The sequence below is a fragment of the Raphanus sativus genome, chromosome 3, assembly GCF_000801105.2.
Source record: "Raphanus sativus cultivar WK10039 chromosome 3, ASM80110v3, whole genome shotgun sequence".
NCBI classification, from domain to species: Eukaryota; Viridiplantae; Streptophyta; class Magnoliopsida; order Brassicales; family Brassicaceae; genus Raphanus; species Raphanus sativus.
This window is the reverse complement of record NC_079513.1, coordinates 20,289,052-20,310,928: the sequence shown is the minus strand read 5'-3', so window position 1 is coordinate 20,310,928 and position 21,877 is coordinate 20,289,052. Positions and strand designations below refer to the sequence as shown.

General features: G+C 35.5%; 4 protein-coding genes and 1 long non-coding RNA gene across 5 annotated transcripts; 4 read left to right on the top strand and 1 right to left on the bottom strand.

Moving 5' to 3' along the window:
• The first annotated feature begins 1,524 nt into the window (after positions 1-1,524).
• LOC108847382 (protein transport protein SEC13 homolog B) lies at positions 1,525-3,659 on the top strand. The gene is made up of 2 exons (XM_018620608.2): positions 1,525-1,682; positions 2,518-3,659. Exon 2 carries the CDS (start codon positions 2,539-2,541, stop codon positions 3,442-3,444), a length of 906 nt encoding a protein of 301 aa, XP_018476110.1. The 5' UTR covers positions 1,525-1,682; positions 2,518-2,538; the 3' UTR covers positions 3,445-3,659.
• Positions 3,660-4,091: 432 nt separating this feature from the next.
• On the top strand, positions 4,092-6,050 carry LOC108847381 (ran-binding protein 1 homolog b). The gene is made up of 4 exons (XM_018620607.2): positions 4,092-4,375; positions 4,497-4,648; positions 4,764-4,889; positions 5,559-6,050. Exons 1-4 carry the CDS (start codon positions 4,215-4,217, stop codon positions 5,774-5,776), a joined length of 657 nt encoding a protein of 218 aa, XP_018476109.2. The 5' UTR covers positions 4,092-4,214; the 3' UTR covers positions 5,777-6,050.
• Positions 6,051-7,874: 1,824 nt separating this feature from the next.
• Positions 7,875-9,174, bottom strand: LOC130509657 (uncharacterized). The gene is made up of 5 exons (XR_008943661.1): positions 9,117-9,174; positions 8,807-9,008; positions 8,577-8,681; positions 8,295-8,472; positions 7,875-8,219 (listed from the first exon to the last, which is right to left on the bottom strand). It is a non-coding gene; the product is annotated as an uncharacterized LOC130509657 (long non-coding RNA).
• Positions 9,175-14,603: 5,429 nt separating this feature from the next.
• On the top strand, positions 14,604-18,652 carry LOC108834370 (potassium transporter 1). Its single transcript, XM_018607703.2, has 9 exons — positions 14,604-14,826; positions 15,401-15,644; positions 15,719-15,964; positions 16,048-16,098; positions 16,190-16,450; positions 16,976-17,028; positions 17,104-17,218; positions 17,295-17,549; positions 17,633-18,652. The coding sequence occupies exons 1-9, from the start codon at positions 14,782-14,784 to the stop codon at positions 18,475-18,477; spliced, it is 2,115 nt and encodes a 704-aa protein (XP_018463205.1). The 5' UTR covers positions 14,604-14,781; the 3' UTR covers positions 18,478-18,652.
• A 570-nt stretch (positions 18,653-19,222) lies between these two features.
• LOC108834371 (F-box/kelch-repeat protein At4g38940-like) lies at positions 19,223-20,595 on the top strand. The gene has a single exon (XM_018607704.2). It carries the CDS (start codon positions 19,329-19,331, stop codon positions 20,442-20,444), a length of 1,116 nt encoding a protein of 371 aa, XP_018463206.2. The 5' UTR covers positions 19,223-19,328; the 3' UTR covers positions 20,445-20,595.
• Positions 20,596-21,877: the final 1,282 nt, after the last annotated feature.

The window sequence follows — 21,877 nt, the reverse complement described above, 5'->3', positions numbered from 1 at the left end:
AAAGTACCAAGAATAGAATGTGATATGGTCAAAAGAGAATAAGAGGATGAATCCATCAGATTCACGACCAAAGACCCATATCAACTAGGATCACGTCCAACCTAGTTCGACCTTAATCATCTTGGTTCTAGTCCAGCCCGTTCCGATCCGTTCCCTTCGGTCTTGTCCGACCTGAAACGTCCATAGTAAGGGGAACGGCATATTGATCCAAAAGTGGCTTAGTTTTGATGAACATCAAATTATAGCATGATAGCCATTCATGAACAAGTTATGGACATATAATAAAGAAGGTTCATGAAGAGTTTGGTCAAAAGCTATGAACGGGACACACACAATGGACATAGCATGATCCGAGTAGATCATGGATATACTAAGGCATTCATGGTCGAAATTTATCTAAGAAAGATGGACCATGTAATCATCTCGGTCTTGTTCCGGCCCCGTTTCGGCTCGATCCCCTCGATCATGTTCCGACTAAACCGGTTCCAGTGACCACTATATTCAAATCGTGGTATGGCTATGGACAAGGCATGTGTCCTTGGTCCAGGAAAGACTTTACATAAGTACTTTTAAGACTTATGCACATCCGACCAAAAGAAATGTATTGATATGATTGGTGCCTTGATATGGCAAGCCATACTAGGTCGGATAAGTTTTATGGATATGTTCAGATCATAAGACATTGATACTAAAGCCATACACGTGCCCTGCCATAAGTGTTATTGGCACTTTACTTAGATAAATTTGGCATGTCCGAACATGAGACAATGGGACATGATCAATATATCCTAAGTTACCTTCTAAGGAACTAAAAGTTTGAGATTGATTTATACTAACCAAACCCAAAAGAAAAGGGATTGTTTGGTTTTAATAAATGTTACAGGTTTACAAGGTCTCAAACAGGTTATACACATTTGGAGAATGATGAAGAAGCACAAAGTACTACAAGTTCAGTCATGAGAAATGTTAGCCGACTTCTTCACCATGTCTACACCAACTACACATCTATGAAGTATACCTATCCGTTTGGGACATGGCAACAGAAGGACCAGTTCAAGACTTGGCGCCCATGAAGCTAAACCATCAAAGTGTCCATGCGCCAGACTTGAAGAACGGAGGTCCAGAACAGGGGGAGTAGTGTGTGTTGTACTCTTTTTCCTTCACTTCGGTTTTGTCCCACTGGGTTTTCCGAGTAAGGTTTTAATGAGGCAACATTAAGCACACTACAAGCTCTATATGGTTCTGGCATCCAAGGGGGAGTGTTATGAATATTATGTTTATGGATGTCCAGCCCATTAGATATTTACTTGTAATCTTGGCCCGTTTATGGCCTATTGTATTTAGGCCCATGTCGCCATATATTTCCTATATAAGGAACACTTTGATTCAATAATAAAACACACTTTCACAACAGGGCCAAAATTATGCTGTACTGATAACCGCTTTATAACAAAGTATCTCTAATCTCTATCCGGTTTTCTAATTAGACCCACCCGGTTTAGAGTCTTGACTACGGTTTAGACTACTTTGTTTTTTCGCCAGATCTATTTTTTCTTTTTCTTCAGAAACAGAAGAAGAAAAAAAACTATCGATTCCTTCCCCTTAGCGTTTTCTTCTCTGTCGATCTTCTTCTTCTCCAACTCACACTCCGGCGTCTATTAGTCTACCAACCGCGCCTTCAGGTATACGCTATATCTTCCCTTAGTCGTCTCTGCTAACTGCGTTCTCCTATCTCGACCTGTCTCTGTAAATCTAAGCTAGGGTTCTGTTCGAATTCTCTGATTGGTTTCTCACCGTTGTCGATCTTCGTTTGATCTGTTCTGTATTGCGACTCTGACCTCGCGATCCGTCTAATTGAATCGCATTTCTACGAATTATCTCCCAACGTTTGAATCGGATTTCGTTCTGCTCTGGATTCGATATCTTAGCTTAGATCTTTGTGTTTGCATCGAGTCGATCTGCGGATAGAGTCTCGTTCTTAGGACTATTTGCTCGAATTCATTGTTAATCTCTTTTTGTTAGTTGAGGTTGAAATTTTGATCTCTGAGGATTGATATGGTACATTGTTACGGTCTCTGACTGAGACTTCATGCTATTCATAATCATATTATATGATCGTTCTTGATTATATATAATGTGTGAGCCTATTAGAACACGTAGTTATGCCGAACATCATCAACTTGTAAGATGTTATTATACTTCACTGAGATTGAAAGCCATTGGAAAAACACGCGAAACTGCTCTGTGGAGTATTGTTTCGCTTTTTTTTTGTGTGTTCATTACCAACATGGATTGCGTTTGCTTATGTTAGCTTATGCCTCATTGTTTTCCTGGTAGAGCACTTATTTATGTAGAAGATGCGTTTGTGTTTAAAGTTTTGTAAATTTATCTTGCTTCTGGTGTGAATTGGTATCCTATACGTTTGTATCATCATCTATGAGATGTACATTGTTTCAATTGCTTCTTTAATTGTTTCTTCTATGAACTGTGTTTTGGTGTGTTTTCTTTTAAAACCAGGGAAAAAGTCATTTCGGAAACATGCCGGGTCAGAAGATTGAAACAGGTCACGAGGACATGGTCCATGATGTGCAGATGGATTACTACGGGAAGCGAGTTGCAACTGCCTCGTCTGACTGCACCATCAAGATAACCGGCGTCAGCAACAACGGTGGATCCCAGCACCTAGCTACTTTAACCGGCCACCGCGGTCCTGTCTGGCAGGTCGCGTGGGCCCACCCGAAGTTTGGATCGTACCTCGCTTCGTGCTCCTATGACGGTCAGGTCATACTCTGGAAAGAAGGCAACCAAAACCAATGGACCCAAGCTCATGTCTTCACGGAGCATAAGTCTTCAGTCAACTCCATTGCTTGGGCTCCTCATGACCTCGGGCTATCCTTGGCTTGTGGATCATCCGATGGAAACATTTCGGTGTTCACAGGCCGTGCTGATGGTGGCTGGGACACGACGAAGATAGACCAAGCGCATCCGGTTGGAGTCACTTCTGTCTCATGGGCACCGGCTACTGCGCCCGGTGCTCTTGTGAGCTCTGGCTTGCTCGATCCGGTTTACAAGCTGGCTTCTGGTGGGTGTGATAATACTGTGAAAGTGTGGAAGCTCTCAAACGGGTCCTGGAAGATGGATTGCTTTCCGGCTCTTAAGAAGCACACGGATTGGGTCCGTGATGTGGCTTGGGCACCGAACTTGGGTCTCCCTAAGTCCACCATAGCCAGTGGGTCACAGGATGGGAAAGTGATAATATGGACTGTGGGGAAAGAAGGTGAGCAGTGGGAAGGGAAGGTTCTGAAGGACTTTATGACTCCGGTGTGGCGGGTGTCGTGGTCGTTGACTGGTAACATGTTGGCTGTGTCCGATGGGAACAACAACGTGACGGTGTGGAAAGAGGCTGTTGATGGAGAGTGGGAACAAGTCACCGTTCTGGAATGATATGTTTCGTTATTTCCTTTACTAAATTGAAGTCTTTTTTAAAGGATCTTTTTTCGCAGTCTGGTTTGGTCTATCTGAGGGAATGTGGTTGTCGTTTTTTTTCTTAATTTGGGTTTGTAACATTTTGGACATTTCATCTTTCCTAGCTACTTTTTCTTTTGTTTTCCCCTTTGAAAACCCGATCTTCATGAAATATGTTATGTTAGTTTTAAACTCGACTACCTGAATCCTTCGACAGATGTTCTTGTTGTGTCAGACTTCGACAGATGATGTTCTTGTTGTGTCATATCTGACATTAGCATACAGGTTTGTGTTTGTGTTTTGTTCGGACCGAAAATCTAAACCGGAATTTATCAAGAAATTCGATTTGAATCTTCCGAGTATAACTATATAAATCTATGGAATGTGTCCGAAACATTTCAATCCATATCCGATAAGGAAAAACTCAAATCCCATTTGAAAAACCAAATGTCACGTCTCCTACTCAAATTCATTCAATTTGGGCATTGCATAACTCTAATATCCAAACAACAATGGACCCAATACAGTCCATTATCCAGCGCTTTCCAGAATAAACATGGCGCAGGCCCATTGATATCAATAATTCATTTCCAACAAAGCGCCGTCTCTCCTATAAAAAGTACCATCATTTCCTGTCACTAAAAACTCTCTCTCCCCAGACATTCTCTCCTCCAATCTCGCTGTTACGCACTGTGCATCCAACAACAACAACAACCACCAAAGCTTTTGATCTGATCTGATCTGATAAGATGGCGAGCATCAGCAACGAGCCAGAGCGTGAGCACAGAGACGAAGAAGAGTCCGGAGCCAACGAGGACGAAGACACCGGCGCTCAGGTCGCTCCCATCATCAAACTCGAAGAAGTCGCCGTCACCACCGGTGAAGAAAACGAAGATACCATCCTCGATCTGTAAGCCTGATCCACTAATATCCAGATCGTTTCGATCTACTCCTTACTAGATCTGATCGTAGTAGCTGCTAGCTAGGGTTTAGTGTTCTGATGCGCGAGATCGTTGTTTTGAAATCTGTAGGAAATCGAAGCTGTATAGGTTCGATAAAGATGGGAGTCAGTGGAAGGAGAGAGGAGCTGGGACTGTCAAGTTCTTGAAGCACAAGGAGACTGGGAAGATTCGTCTCGTTATGAGGCAATCCAAAACTCTCAAGATCTGTGCTAATCATCTCGGTAACGATCCTTCCTACTCCCTCCCTCCCTCCCTTGCGTGTTTGTGTGTTCGTATTTGAAAATGGATCTGCATCATTTTGAATCTTTCCTCCTTGTTGTTGTTGTTGTGTGGCAGTTACGTCGGGGATGAGTGTTCAGGAGCACGCTGGGAATGATAAGTCTTGTGTGTGGCACGCTCGTGATTTCTCCGATGGGGAGTTGAAGGATGAGCTTTTCTGTATCCGCTTTGCCAATGTTGAGAGTGAGTCTCCGTTTTCTCTTGTGTTTGTTTGGATCTTATTGTGTGATTGTTGCTTATAGTAGCACTGTTCTCATTGTAGCATCCTTTAGTAGCTTAAACCTTTAGGTCATTTGAGGATGTTGAATATTAGTATGACCACATGTGCTTGGATGTGAGAGTGAGTTTGGATTTTTTCTTTTGTGTATGTTTTATTCTCAGATCATTGAATCTATAATAGCTAAAACCTTATGAGCTAGGAGTCTATAGTGTAGATACTGTAAATTTATGGGTTAGGTCACTGAAGGATCTTGAACTTGGTGATATGACATGTTTTGGATGTCCTACAAACTTAAAGTATTACCTATTTTAGAGCCTTTTACTTGTTTTGAGTTATTTTCACTCTCACTAATCAGTAATTGTTGAAGGGTATCATGATTGTTTACTTAATGATAGCCTTTTGAAGGTGGGTATCTGGACATTTGTGTAGGTTCAAGTGTATAGTCTGCCTAAGTGTTTGTACTGGCTTTCTCAGTTTAGCTTGGGATTGAGCTGATGTAGATAGACGTGCAGTATTGGAAACTGGTTCGTGTGATATATTGTGTGTGTTTTTGAAAAGCTTTCTACGTTGTTGGTGGAGTCATTGATAGAGTTGTATAAATAATCAAGTCCTGTTTACAATACGTTTATCAGACTGCAAAGCGTTCATGCAAAAGTTCAAGGAAGTTGCTGAATCTGAAGAAGAGAAAGAGGAGAGTAAAGACGCTTCTGAGGCTGCTGGTCTTCTTGAGAAGTTAACAGTGGAAGAGAAGAACACGGAGGAGGAGGAGAAGAAGGAAGAGAAACCAGTGGAGAAGGTAGAGAAAGCTGTTGAAGAAAAGAAAACCGAGGAGACTGTCCCCTCAGCGTAAGATGCATATGCCTTGTACAACAAACACACAAGGCTACTTAATTTACAGCCTCATATGTTTTAAATCCATCAGAGACTTGGCTTTCTTTTCTTTTTTTTCTTGAAATTGATACATGTTTTGTCAGTGTCATCATGTTTACTTGCTGAGTCTATATGAGATTCTGGGGTTGTTTTTGGGATTCGTTTTGTGGAAAGAATATATCCCTTTGTTTTGATTTTCCAAAATGTATGCATTGGTGTGTTTTTTTTTTCATTAAACAAGTCGTGTTACATTACATTAGCGTATTGCTGTTTTACAAAAACCTCAAAACCGGATCATCCGATCAATATTGGGTTAGAGATGGACGGTTGTGATAAGACCTAGATATCCGAACAGATCAGGATGGACTGGATCAGAATGTTCCCAAGGTTTTGAAATCGGCCTAGTAATGATCATTTGAAAGAAAAAAAGTATCAGGGGTTCCTCAGAACTCTCCTACTAGTAAGTAATTAGCCAGTAAAATGGTAAAAATGGAATGAAGCGACAAGACCGGCTTAGATCATATGGTATGGATAAGCCCTCTAGATTGTGAATTATTACAATCGGACAAATAACGATTCAGGTTCGATCATGAGTCACATTAGTTGACAGGACCCATGATGGTATTCTTGGGGTGATAGTGGCATCGGCTTTAATCCGACTTTTACTAAACTGGATCGCAAAAATTGGGAACCCATTAATGCGTGATGCTGATTTGTCACATGTAGGCCTTTTAACCCATCTTTTTCTTCTCTCTCCATCTTTTGTAATATACGCATGTTCTTTTGATTGTGCTAGTGTTAATTTCTGTTTAACAATATCACTCTTCAACATCTGACATTTTTTCTGGATACCATTTTACATCAATTTGAGGATAATTTCTTTAAATTAAGGTACATGGTGTCCTTTAAAATATATATTTAGTTATCTTTTACGTAAATATATTGTTTTTTCTTTGCCAAACATTATCTACAATGGTAAAAACAAATGCATATTTTCTTATATAACAATTGGATTCCAAAACCCAACTTATATGTCACATTGTCACATCTATCTATCGATCCGTCCATCAAGTTTTCTTGACAGCTCTTCCAATATATTTATTTACTACATCTTAGCTTGTATTTTCCTCAAAATTTCACAAAATATAATCTATTTACATGGAGCCAACCAAAGATTAAGAAAATTTATTTTCGAACTTTCATGTTATAAACAGAATGTTTGAAGTACCCATATATACCTGACTGAGCCAAAAATTGACATTAGTGGCTATCAAAACCAGAAGCGAAATTCCCCTTTAACAAACAAAAAAAAACTGAAAAACTAATATATAATACATATATATATGTAATGTTCATTTAGGAAAAATATCGATCCTAATATTGAGCAACAAGCAGCGAGACTCATCTTTAACATTGCATTTCTTTGAAAGGAAGTTTGCTACAGTTATAACATAAGTTATAACATTCTATGTACTTCACCATTTTAGATCGTATTTATGGTATTATCCTGATCATCTTGATATTTCCACTGTTTTTAAATATCATGAAATGCCTCGCACATTATAACAATGGGAAGGCTGTACGCAGGATGATGGTTATTTACAGCATAAATCTATTGACGACATTTGTATTCAGTCCGAGTGTGGTATGAAGTCATCTGATCAATCTACCAAAAACTAGAAATGATAATTAGATACGTATATATAAAACGAAACCAAACAATGAACCTTATCAGTAGTCAGATATTTTGTATTGAACTCGATTTCTTGTACTAGTTGTTGAAGTGTTTAGAGAACTTTAGAGCATGATTATTGGTAGGACATTTCTTAATTTTTTTTTTCTGAATTAAAAATAAAAATAAAAATGAACCAATCGGTTAAAATTTTTTTTGTGGGACGTCTCTTATTTAACGACTTAAGAGCATGATTATTGGTAGGACTAATTTTTAAGTCCTTAGGTTTATTTATTAGTATTTTGATGTTAAGAGACAAATACAAGGACTTATAAATTAGTGTAGATTATTGGTAAGACTTGTTTTGAGTCTTTAGATTATTTTTTAGAAGTTGAATGACTGGATACAGAACACACACAATACACACAAAATACACACAATACAATACACAAAGGGATCACATTGCAGTGTAGTCTAGCAAAACTAAATTAAACAGGATGACTCTTACCACTACAAAGCAATGTTCTGATCTGAGTAGTAGCCTCAATCAACAGGTCCTTCTTGTCACAAGCTTCACCTGCAAAAACTGAAGCGAAAGCATATCAACAGGTCCTTATTAATCTTGTCTCGTTGTTCGGCGAGTTTGGCCTTTGCAAGAAGGCTAGGAACAGAGTAGTCCTTCACACCAAGCCCGAGAACACCGTTCACAGCTTGACGGTTCTGGAACAGACCTGTCTATCTCTGACCGCAACTGCATCACAAAAAAACAATCGAGTCGGTCAGTTCTTGGTTGCCTCATTAAAGAAGAAAACAGTCATTTACTCACCCAAGCGTGACGTTAGCTTCCATAGGCTTTAAATCCACATCCTCTGTGATGAGATGAAACACATCTTGTAACAATGTCCCTGTGGAGGGTTGTGGTGGTAGACTCAGAAACCTGATAAGGACAAACACTTGAAGGAGAAGAAACACATCTTGTAACAACAAAGCTTCACCTGCAAAACCTGCAAAAACAGGATGACTCTTACTAGTCGATATGCTTTCCACCTTAATTCTTTAAATATGAAGCGTTCTGTTTCTGAGGAAAAAAAAAGATTAAGATCATTACTTCGTTTAAGTCATCAAAGGCTCAATGTCAGGTTTGTTGTTCCCTTGCGATTGTCAGCACAGTGACTTGAGCCTAAAGGGATGAACTTTACACAGTTTTTCCTAGCTAGAACAATTCAACCAATAAATTGAATCATTGAGTCAATTCGAGATTAAACCCTTGAATGATCTAAGAGAAAGGTGGAAGCTTTACTTTTCATTCATCACTTATCCAAATCAAAATATACGAACCTGAGGCTTGATCTTCTCGCGTCTCCCTCCGCATCGCGCTCTTCGTCTCCACCACGGGCTTCGCCGGATTCTGCTCCGCCGCCGTGTTAATACTGGTCCGTCAAAGAGATCAACAGAAACGCCATGGGCGGAGGCAAGGCCATTGATTCTGTCGAGAAAAAGAGAAAGAGAAAGAGAAGCACGAGACGACGACACGTATCACCTAAGGACAATGAAAAAAATATCTTAGCTAAGGACGTCCCACTAATTTTTCTATTTATTGCATTTATTTTTAATGACATTAACACTTAAGGACTTCGTTTAGATATACCGTTAATGTTGATCTTATGCCTTCGGTTTTGCTGAAGTTTGTGGTTTCCCTCTCCTTAAGAAACGTAAAATTCCCCCCTCCCCCCCTCCCCCCTAATTTTGCCCTTACTATGAGGTCTATGGGATCCGACTATGTTGATTAATGTATCAATTATCAATCCTAGAAACTTCATATAAACATCACCCACAACTTTCAGCACTACATCTATCAAAGGGACAAGCGTTTGTACTTTTTCTTTTATTTTTTCTGTCTACTTTACTTTTACACACGCAATCTCACTTTTTCCTCTCTATTCTTTTTTTTTGCTCATATATGTATATATATATACATATTTTTCCCATTTATATATTTTCTAATAGCATTTTGTTTGTTTTGGAAGTGCAATTATTCCGTTCCACTTTTACATGCATGTACTTTGAATTTTATTTTCAGAGATAGTACGGATGGACCCCACCAAATGACAAGACACTTCAAGATTTGGTTGTTGAGTTACATTTTCTTAAATCACTCCCAACCGTGTGCATGCATATGTCCATTTACGTTTCTTTAAATTATTGAAGAGTTTGTACCAGGCTAGCAGCGATGTGAACACGACAGAATTAAATGGTTCAATCAATCACAAAATTTTACACCATTTATATATTAAGAACCGTTTTATTACTATTCACCTGCTTTCTGATTTCTACGGAAGCAAAATGTACAGTCAAACATGAATCAGTCGCAAGCTTTTGCCAATGTAGAGAACTAGTATTATTTACCTTCTCGGCGATGTGAATATTATATCAGCTACGTGTAAAACTTAATAGGGAAACTATAAAAAGTTTTTTTATTTCAGATTAATTTCTAAATGAAAATAGTACTTTTTTTTTACATCCAAATGAAAATATTATTTAAATGTATCCTAAACATATACAATATTCGTGTGACCATATGATAGAATGTAGTATGGTACATTTGAATCCAGATTGCTTAGGATTTCAAAACCCGTCTATCACTAGACTACTATCACGTAGTTGATATATAGCAAAGTTTTGCAACTTGAACTAGTATTAGAGTACGACCACCCATGATCAAAATCTTATAATATTAGGGATGACTGGTTGGACTGTAAATGCAGAAGTTTGGCTATAGAATTTAGTATGTACTTTTTATTGTTGTAGTTGTTCATTATTCTGATGTAGTGACACATTTGTAACATTATTTATCGCTGTTTGGATTTTTTTATTGAAAATTTATAATAAAAATTGTAATACTATATATTGAATATGTTGCTATCTCCTGACATAATTGCAATGGTATATATATATATATGATTCTGGAAAACTAATTTACATTTTAATCAAATTTTTTCTCGATATGGAAAAATAAATAATATTACTACAAATGATTTCGTGGCAAGTACTAGAAAATAAAGTACATTAATTATAAAACTAAAAATAATGTTGCATATTATTAAAACTTTAGCCATTTTTCGTAATTCATGCTCATAGTTTTTCTGTAGCATTTTTATCATAATTTTGTTATACTTGTAAGAATTTATATTATCTCAAAATATGGTAATTAGTTAGTAATTTGCTATAAAATTTAGATTTCAAAATGTATAGAAATATGTTGTAAATCGTTCATGAATATTCACAAGTACAAAATATATCACAAATGTTTCTTAATAGTGAAAGTCATTATCTGCAATCTTCCCGAAAAAAGTCTTCCAAAAACTTGATTAATTTATTAGCTGAATAAAAAAAATTCGTAAATCATTATTTGGAACTCAGTTTCAAAAAAAAAATCATTATTTGGAACTAGATTAATAAATCAATTTCAAATTATTGTAAAACATCGCCATCTGGGTAGTACATTTCAAAGTCCGGTGGACCAACCATCTAACATGGACTCACATAGACCGGATACTCACTATTTTAATTATATTTGATATTTGACTTGTTTAATATGAATATTCTAAATTTGTTTTTTTTTGTCAAGAATATTCTAAATTTATTAAGAACGAGTATATGTTTTATTTGTATTTGTTGTTTAAGCATGAGTTTTCGTTCTATTATTTACTACCTATGAATACATATCAGTTATTTAAAAAATATTTCCGTTAATAAAAAAATATTTCTAAGTATTTGAAAATTATTTGTTAAATGATACTATTAAAAAGGGACACAAAATTTGTTTAGTTTACTCTACTATAAAAGATATGTGATTTATTCTAAACTTAATATTTGTGAATATTAAAAAAAAGAATGAGATAAAACATGAATCTTATTCGATATATGAGTATTATTTACTTTTCATAAAAATAATAATATCTTTTTTAAACAAGTAACAAATCATATAAAACCAGAAAACAAACTTTCTTACATATTTATTTATTTTACTTACAAAAGTCTAAATTATATTATTTAACAACTTACTTTACAAAGATGAGATTTAAAAATCAAAACTGGTATAAAACTGAAATAACTTTTGGTAATATAGTATAATGTGTATGGCTATTCCATAATAAGAAACATGTTAATGACAATTCAAAACTCAGACATAAGAGCAAGCTTATTAGTATAAAACTCACAGCAGGTTTTTATTTCTTTTTTACTAGTATGTTCCGAAAAAGCTTTTTAAAAATTTGAATTTTTCTTCTTAAAAATATTCTAAAACTTTTTTCAAAAAAAAAAATATTCTAAAACTTCGTGAGAATATGGGAACAGAGATGTTGATTTCTCTCTTTCTTTCCACGTATCTGTTTTTATTATTGTTTTATTGTCTGATATTAACTTTGTTCTCAATGATGGTGTTCTAACAGTGCCGGCTTAAAACTATATTGGACCTATGGACAAATTTTTTTGGTATTATAGTTAGTTAAGCATAATATTATAGATCCAAACAAACATAAATATAGACTCATTTTATTATTAAATTTAGTTATTTTTAAGATGAATTTATGGCATATGCCATGTTTGCAACCCTCTAAAGCCGACACTGTGCTCTAATGTTCTTCGGTTGAGGGAAACCTAATTTTCTTTTTCATTTTCTTTCAACTCTTCTTTAGAATATGCTATGTGAGTTTTTTGTATTTAAAAAACAAAACAAGAGTCGTGGAACAAGGAAAATCAAAAGGTAAGTGAACCAAATGAATTGAAGTTCTGTAATTAATATTGGCCTAATTATAAAGCGATGGCTGAGTAACTGAGTTAGGTTCACCATTAAATGAGTTGTTAATTTACACGTTAACCACATGTTAAAGGCTGTAGGATTCAAAATCAAGCTACATTTGAGAATTAAGACAGAGTTAGGTCTGCTTTCTGATTTCACACGAACTTCGCGTGAGATTTTAGACTAACAATTTACACACTTTATGCGTGCATTGTTGAACTTTGGTGAGAAAATGTGAGAAGAAAAGCAAGATTATTTTTTAATCCAACGATACTATCAACAGATTCTCGTTATTAACAAAAAAATGCAAGTACTTGTTCTTGCGTACCTATGTTTATTTGAAAATGTTTTTTGCCGACGTTTTTTTTAAAGGCTGTCTTAATTATTATTTTTAATGGTTTTTTCCCTTACAAAACAATGCAGTAAACATTTTGTTGCCGATAATATCTTGACTTGACTATACAATTTTTTAAAAATACTACATGTATATGTATTATGATCAGACATATACTGGCAGCTGGATGAAGAACCCAAAGAAAGATTTATTGGTGTTACTATTAAACCATTGATAAAGATATCTTTAATTAATATTGACAACATCTGTGTATTTTTAAATATATATATATATATATATATATATGTATATATATATATATATATGTATAGTGTCATGTTCAATTTGCTTCGTTCTTATCTTAATGGTCCCAAGTTTTAGTGCACCAGATGATTATATCTCGAGGCATCGATTCTATTACGGTAAAAAAGAAAAGGGTGAAGTTTTTTTTCTTTCTTTTCGACAAAAACCCTTTAAATTAAAATAACATAAATATCTACAAGATGTGACTATAGTTTTATAGTTAGGAAAAGTTTAACACTCTTCATGATAAAGATAATTTCAAACATAAAAACTCCATTAGGCAGAAACAAGAAAAGCCAATAAAGAAAAATAAGAAACTATCTACTGAGAATAGTTTTCCATTCCAGGCTAAGGGTGCTTCAAATCCGACACATTTTCCGATACCAAAATTATATTCCCTCCGTTTCTTAAAGAGTGTCGTTGTGACATTTTTCACACAGATTAAGAAAGTTGTTGAAATATATGTAAATTGTAATTAATTATACCTCTTTGACCAATAGTATTTTAGATAAATAAAATTATTTATAAAATCAATGCAGTTTGCAATTAATTTTCAGCTGAAAGTTAGTATAATTTACATTAGAATTGTAAAGTGACACTTTTTGTGTAACAAGAAAATGAGCTTAGAGTGACACTTATTATGAAACAGAAGGAGTATTTACGGTGTTAACAACATAATGCATTAATTCAATGATATTATCATGAAACGCATATTAATGTTTTTAGTATTCAATATATTAGTTTGTTTAGATGTGTGACCATGTTGTTGTATGTTATTCAGTGTAGTTAATTATCATTTTTCTTTATTTATGTGCAATGTTGAAGCAGGAATTGTGAAACATGATATGCAAATGAGTAAAGATAATCCATTTCAAATATTTTGTAATTTTATGTTATTTTTAATCCTTTGAACATGACTAAAAATTTCAAGTTTTATGTATTTTTTTTACAAAACTATTCTCATGTTTATTTCTATTTTGAATATAATTATTAAATTTTACACCAATTTTATTTTACAAAAATATAGAGATAATACAAAGAAGACAAGATATAAAACAAAACTACAAACACAGTAAAGAAAAACTACAATAAGAACCCATAACCGAACCAAGAAAATAGATACATTATAATTAGATCAAAGAACCATTCTAAAAAAATTACCAAAAAAAAACACAACTATTCTAAAAACATGACAAAAGATGGGTTTACAAAGGATGGGTTTATGTCACAGGGGTTTATGTCACAGCTCGAAGCGTAGAACAAGTTGAAGAGTCCCACACGTCGGCAAGGAAGTAAATTGCTGATAACCTATTCAGAGAAATTAATTTAAAAAAAGAAAAGAAATTAATTTAAAACATGTAACTATTTTCCTCATGCATATCTTTTATATATATTTTTTTTTTCTCATGCATATCTTATAATATTGATTATATTTTGTAAAATTAGCTAATAAATTAGTCAAAGACAAACATGTTAAAATTAACAGGTGTACGTTACTAAACAAACTTATTTATCTTCTGTCAAGCATTCAATAAAATATTTCATAACACAATATTAGAAATTATTATTTAGAGAGATAACAATAAAGTTTGTCAACACATGATCATTTAAAAAGAAACTAATAAAAATAAGTTTTTCTTTATTTCAAAAATACAAAAAAGGAAAAAGAACAAAGCATTAAATGAAAACCTGCAAAGTTTCTTCTTTGCACCAAAAAACACACCCCTCTTCCCCCTCTCTCTCCTCACTCCCTTGCTCCCCTCACTCTCTTCACATTATTATATTTTTTGGTAAAATTCCACATTATTATATTCCCTCTGCTTCTCTAAATCTCTGCTCAGAAACTAAACTGAAAATATCAGTTTGCTTACGGCAATGAACCAATCACCCACTCTAATCGAACAGGGAATTTCCCGACAGGTAAGTTATTTCTTTTATTGGGTTTCTCAGTTTCCTCTGCTTTTCATGTTCTGTCTGTCTCTACTCTGTTTTGATTCCTTCATTCTTTAAAAGCTGGCTGTCTCTTTTTGAAAAAGTTTTCTTCTGGATTTTTCATTTCCTAGACAATGCGAATTTAATTTAAGAATTCATTTGGTCGAGATTAGGTTCTTATGTGGAAGATGAGCATGAAAGCAAAACTAGCAAAGGGCTTTAAATGTTTTCTCTGTTTTCTTTTTCTTCTTATGATTTTTGGATCGTTTCCCAAGTAGGGCTGGTAGGTCCTTCTGGTTAACCTTATCGACTTTGTAATTACCAAAAATATAATAAAATCAAGACGTGAACGCTAAATTAGATAAAGCACTTACAAACTTGTGAAATTAAAATTTCTAATTATGAACGTAAATGTAGAATTTATTTTGAGATAAAAGTCAGTATTTTTCAGGAAAGAGATTGGCCTTTGGATGAAAAAAACTCCCAATGGAACAGAATTCTTTCATGTGAATATATAAAAAAAGTTCTAACTTAATGCAAAATCTTTGTTAAAATGTTTCAGCACTTGAGGACTGTTTCTTGTGCCAATGTTCTCACTTTGGCTTACCAAAGCCTTGGTGTAGTCTATGGTGATCTGAGCACATCACCTCTTTATGTTTACAAAACCACTTTCTCTGGTAAACTAAGTCTCCGTGAAGACGATGAAGAGATCTTTGGAGTGTTCTCTTTCATCTTCTGGACATTCACACTCATCGCTCTTTTCAAATACGTTTTCATTGTTCTATCAGCAGATGACAATGGAGAAGGTAAAAAAAAAACTTAAATACTTTATTTTTCCCAATATATGAAGTGTTTACTTAATTGTTTGTTTTTTTTGAAGGTGGGACATTTGCGTTGTACTCGCTTCTATGCAGGTATGCAAAGCTAAGCGTTTTACCAAATCATCAAGAAACGGATGAGAAACTATCAACTTATGCAACGGGAAGCCCTGGAGAGACTAGACAGAGCACAGCTGTTAAATCTTTCTTTGAGAAACACCCAAAATCTCAAAAGTGCTTGTTGATCTTTGTGCTTTTAGGGACATGTATGGCTATTGGTGATAGTGTCCTCACTCCAACAATCTCAGGTGAATTCTCTACGTGATAACTTAGGGCACAAGTCTTCTTCTTTTAGATTTAATATCAGTTCTAAACACTTTGTTTCTTGCAGTTCTTTCTGCTGTTTCTGGAGTCAAGCTCAAGATTCCTGAACTCCACGAGAGTATGTTTGAATCTGTTTAGCTTACTTTGACAACACACACGTATACCAAAAGCTAATGTCTAGTTTTGTCTATCTTGTCCTTTGATTCCAGATTATGTTGTCATCATCTCTTGTATCATCTTGGTGGCGATATTCGCAGTGCAGCGTTATGGTACGCATAGAGTTGCTTTCATTTTTGCTCCAATCTCCACTGCTTGGCTTCTCTCGATCAGCAGCATTGGAGTCTACAACACAATCAAATGGAACCCTCATATAGTCTCTGCCCTTTCACCGGTTTACATGTATAAGTTCCTCCGAAGCACCGGCGTAGAAGGGTGGGTTTCACTTGGGGGAGTTGTTCTTTCAATCACTGGTAAAAGAAACTTGGTTAATTTATCTTATTAAAACATAAATATGAAACTGATCTTGTTACTTACGATTTGTGCCATTCGAAATATTTGAATGCTTAAATATTCATTTTTTTGGACAAAGCTTAAATATTCATTAAGTATAATTTCATCATATTAAATGGATTTAACAATTTTCAAAACAAAACAATTACAAAATTCTCTAAATGTAATTTTATACTTTTCTAAATAATTGAATATTTTCGTCATATTTATTATAAATTAAAATTATACAAAAAATAATTGTTAAATATCTTAAAATTAGTAAATTAAGCTATAGTATGTTTATAGAAAGGTAAAATTTTTGAACAAATCTTAAATTGTTGCATCTACAACTATATATTAATTTTAAATGACTAAACATCAAAAAAAAAGAAATTTTTGTTAAAAAATATTCCACTTTTTAAAAAAGCAGTTAAAATCTAGTTAAACTACTATAACATCATCAGAGATTATGTTCCTCATTCTTCTATTGTGTTAATTCTTCTCAGGTGTCGAGACCATGTTTGCTGACTTAGGTCACTTCTCTTCCTTGTCCATAAAGGTAACACCCCTTAACTTTATAAGATATGGTTTCAAATAAAAAGCTTCCTCTTTTAGTAACACAAATTGAAATCAGGTAGCTTTCTCGTTCTTTGTATACCCATGTTTGATTCTTGCATACATGGGTGAAGCTGCATTTCTCTCTAAACACCATGAAGACATCCAGAGAAGCTTCTACAAGGCAATACCTGGTAAACAACAAAATAAAACGGTTTAGTGTGGTGGTCATTAGTCATCAACCGATAAACACAAAGTTTTGTTTTGCAGAGCCTGTGTTCTGGCCAGTGTTCATCATAGCTACATTTGCAGCTGTGATTGGAAGCCAAGCTGTAATATCCGCAACATTTTCAATCATAAGTCAATGTTGTGCGCTTGATTGCTTTCCTAGGGTCAAGATCATTCACACTTCAAGCAAAATCCATGGACAAATCTACATCCCTGAAGTAAACTGGATGTTAATGTGCCTTTGCTTGGCTGTCACGGTAGGGTTAAGAGACACTAACATGATCGGTCACGCATACGGTAAAAAACATCATGATCATTAACATAAAACTTCATATAACCATTTTTAAAAATAAATAATCTTTATTTTTCTTTTTCTGCAGGGCTTGCTGTGACATCCGTGATGCTTATAACCACATGTTTGATGACATTAGTAATGACAATCGTATGGAAACAGAGAACCATTACAGTTCTTGCTTTCTTCCTCTGTTTCGGTTCCATAGAGCTTCTCTACTTCTCGTCATGCGTCTACAAAATACCCGAAGGAGGATGGATCCCTATCCTCCTCTCCTTGACATTCATGGCTGTGATGTACATCTGGAACTACGGAACTACAAAGAAACATGAGTTCGACGTTGAGAACAAGGTCTCAATAGACCGGATCATCGCTCTAGGACCGAGTATTGGGATGGTGAGAGTTCCAGGGATAGGATTGGTCTATACTAATCTAGTGACAGGAGTTCCAGCTGTGTTCGGACACTTCGTGACGAACCTGCCTGCCTTTCACAGGATCCTTGTCTTTGTATGCGTGAAGTCGGTTCAGGTTCCGTACGTTGGAGAAGAAGAGAGGTTTGTGATAAGCAGAGTGGGGCCGAAAGAGTATGGGATGTTTAGAAGTGTGGTTAGGTATGGATACAGAGATGTTCCTAGGGAGATGTACGATTTCGAGAGCCGGTTAGTGTCTGCTATTGTGGAGTTCGTTGAAACCGAACCGGGAGGTGAAGAAGGGTCTGAGTTGAGGATGGAGATAATGGAAGCGAAGGAAGCAGGAGTAGCGTATATATTGGGTCAGTCTTACGCAAAGGCGAAACAGTCTTCTTCCGTGTTGAAGAAGTTAGCGGTGAATGTTGTGTTTGCGTTTATGAGCACGAATTGCAGAGGGACAGATGTTGTGCTTAATGTTCCTCATACTTCTCTGCTTGAAGTTGGGATGGTTTATTACGTCTAAAAGAGAGAAAGATGTTTAGGTTTAACAGAAAGAAAGAAGTAGATCAATACACTACAGTGTAGTAGAGAGACGAGAGAGTTCTGACAGAGAAGTTAGTGTATTGCATTTGCTAGTGTATAATGTGTAAATATACTTACAATTAATGAATGATATCTAAGAAATTATATATTTGTGAGTTGTGATAGTTATCTAAAGACTGAGGACAAAATGGAATATATAATAATCATAATACTATTAAGTAAACTAACTTCTAATATGTTTAAAACCATATACTTATATCATAATTTTCTTATGGTCAACTGGTGTATAACATCTCCATTATGTCTCTAAGCACATAGTTTAATTTGTAAAGTAGAGTTTGATTCCCACGTACGTGCAAATATTTTTTTTATTTTATAAAGTATAATTTTAATATTATCTAAACATTTTAAATACATGATTTACATTTAGTGTTATATATTATATAACTTTATAATTTTATTATACTTTCAGTGAGTTTCAAAATAATTTAAAAGATAAATATTTAGTTGGAGATATAAAAAATTTAACACATGTTAATAATTTTTATTTTTGTACAATATAATATAGTTAGATCTTTTTAATTGTCTCACTTCTATTTTTTCCTTTTTTTTAATTTGCTTCTAGGGTTGGTAGATGCCAAGTTTGTTAGGGTTTTGTGCTTTTTTCTTATATATGTGTGTTTTATGCACTCCTCCTTTTAGGATAATTTCCTATATATTTACGTTATAAATATGATTTATCTTATTAGGACTATTCCTCTTGTATAAATATTAAAGCTGTGAGATCAATAACACAAATTATTTAGCTTGATTGTTGAGCCTCCTAAAATTATGGCAGCCAAGAAGCAATCCTCGGAACCGCCGTCTCTGATTACGTCACTTCCCCAAGACATCATCCTTGACATATTAGCGCGGGTATCTAGATTCGACTATCCAGCATTCTCCGTAGTTTGCAAGCACTTCAGGTCAATTATTGCGTCCCCGGAGATATACGCTAGACGATCCTTGTTGGGACGCACGGAGCACTGTCTCTATGTTTTCCTCTCTTGCATGGACGAAACTCGTTGGCGATACTGTAACCGTTGTTACATTCTCTGCCCGAAAGCCGAAGCAGACGGCGAACGCCGCTTGGTCCTTATCCCGTCGCTTCCTCCAATTCCTACATACTCAGAGTATGCAACAATGGGATTCGTTGCAGTGGGGTCGAGGATATACGCCTTTGGTAGGAGTAGCGAACACCGTATGATTACATTAAGCATTGACTGTGTATCCCACACCGTGCAACGCCTCCCTAGTATGCCTGTAATCGTGTCTAATACAATGGCTGACATCATCGACGGGAGAATCTACGTAATTGGATATGGCAATCATAACGACTGGAAGATGAAGATGGAGGTGTTCAATACAGAAATACAGACGTGGGAGCCTGGGATGATGATGTCGCTAGACAAGGACGCTCGTTATATATACAATAATAGTTGTGTGGCGATGGCTGACAAGATATACACTAAGAATTCTATTAACAGCTTTGTTTACGATCCAAAGGAGAATAAATGGGAAACGGACGAGATGCTGGATCTTAAGATTTGGCACAATGCGTGTATCGTCGATGACGTGTTGTACTACTTAGACTGTTATGGGGGAGAGTTAAGAGCATATGATCGTAAGAAGAGGTATTGGCAAGTGGTAAAAGGTTTGGAAGCATTGTTGTCTGAGACGGCGTCAGTGAGACAACGATCGGAAGATTGGTCGCCACAGACTTTTAGTTACGATGGGAAACTGGCTTTGTTTTTCCCTAGGGAAGATTCTTGTCACAAAAAGATTTGGTGTGCGGAGATTTCGCTGGAAAGACGCCAAGGAGGGGAGATTTGGGGTAAAGTTGATTGGCGCGGTGGTCTCCTGACTGGAAAATTTCTCTCTTTGAAAGCTCTTGATGTTGTTGTTTGATACTTAAGCTCTTGAGAGATCTAACAGAGAAGTTATCAGGTGTTGCATTTGCTAGTGTTTTTTATTTTAACTGCAACTTCCATTAAACTTGGTTTGAGGTTAATACATGTTGGAACATAATTATGAATGCACAATGTATCTTGGTTCAACATCTGTTGTTTTGCTAGCTTGTCCGTCACGCTGTTACCTTTTCTTCCAATCCAAGTCAACTGAAAATCTTCAAATATTTGTATCCACCAACGAATCTCACGAACCCAATTGTAAGAATCAAACTGGAGCTGCTTATTGTTGAGAATATTGATAACTTTCTGACAGTCTCCTTCCATAATCACCTTCTTATATCCTCTACTCCAGCAATGTTGTAAAGCTATAAGAAGGGCTTGAAATTCGCATTCAAGTGGTTGTTGATGTCAACTATCAAGTGTTTAATGTATAAATATACTTACGATTAATGAATGAAGTCTACGATTGTGATATAGTTATCTAAAAAATTGAGATTTGATCAAAAAAAAAAATAACTGCAAACTCTAACAACCAGCTACCGGGTAATGTTCTCTTATTATCTCCTTTTAATGAAAATGGATATCTAATATTCTTTATTACAGACCTTATTGGAGAGATAACTGCTGTCAAGAGTACAGTTGCTGACCCTCCACATGACAAGAACCGTGTTATGGCAACCATCAAGATGGAAAAGTAAGTTTCTTGAGTTTCGTCATCTTCACAAATATTTTGAGTTAATACTTTCGTTCTCTAACCGTTCCGACTTTGCATCATGCAGTGGCACTTCTGTGATTATGAGCCTCTTTGACGATCAGGCTGTCAAAATTCATGAGCGGTTCGAGAATATGAGAAGTGATCCAAAGGTTGTCGTTGCAACCAGTGTGAATCAGAAGATGGTGGGAGGTAAGCAACCAGTTCGAAACATAGATGACTAGGTTTTTAGTGACGTCGAGCTTATAGAAACCATCTCATAATGCAGGTCGTCTGTTTTTGAATGCCACGTAACATGTAATACAGAGAGCATAGGTACAGAGCTTTTGGAGCCTTTGGTTTAGTATGGTTAAGATAGACCTTGGACAGGAGTATATTTTCTCGGTCCTAACTCCATTTGGACTCTTTCCTTTAGTATTTCAACAGCAGCTCTGTGAATGGCATCTTTATATGGGGAAAAATCGCCTCTGTTGACTTAGATTAGGGTCCTTCACCAATCTACGAGTGATAATCACTTGGTTATAGTTACAACTCCTCATAAATATCATACTGTGACCCCTACTCTATAATTGTCTAATAACTTATGCTGAATTTTATTGTAGTTCATACATGTTCTGGAACTTGGAATGACCTTTCTGTATGCAGATGACATGAGGACGATCATTGCTGTGAAATTAAGGAAAAAGCTTGGTTGTAGGATGTGCGAAAAGTTTCAGTTG

Bases quoted from the DNA above. Each gene is read 5' to 3' on its own strand.
- LOC108834370 (XM_018607703.2), top strand. From the start codon at position 14,782: ATGAACCAATCACCCACTCTAATCGAACAGGGAATTTCCCGACAG. The intron at 15,965-16,047 runs GTGAATTCTCTA...TGTTTCTTGCAG, and splicing joins CCTCACTCCAACAATCTCAG to TTCTTTCTGCTGTTTCTGGA. The intron at 16,451-16,975 runs GTAAAAGAAACT...AATTCTTCTCAG, and splicing joins AGTTGTTCTTTCAATCACTG to GTGTCGAGACCATGTTTGCT.
- LOC108834371 (XM_018607704.2), top strand. From the start codon at position 19,329: ATGGCAGCCAAGAAGCAATCCTCGGAACCGCCGTCTCTGATTACGTCA.
- LOC108847381 (XM_018620607.2), top strand. From the start codon at position 4,215: ATGGCGAGCATCAGCAACGAGCCAGAGCGTGAGCACAGAGACGAAGAA. The intron at 4,376-4,496 runs GTAAGCCTGATC...TGAAATCTGTAG, and splicing joins GAAGATACCATCCTCGATCT to GAAATCGAAGCTGTATAGGT. The intron at 4,649-4,763 runs GTAACGATCCTT...GTTGTGTGGCAG, and splicing joins GATCTGTGCTAATCATCTCG to TTACGTCGGGGATGAGTGTT.
- LOC108847382 (XM_018620608.2), top strand. From the start codon at position 2,539: ATGCCGGGTCAGAAGATTGAAACAGGTCACGAGGACATGGTCCATGAT.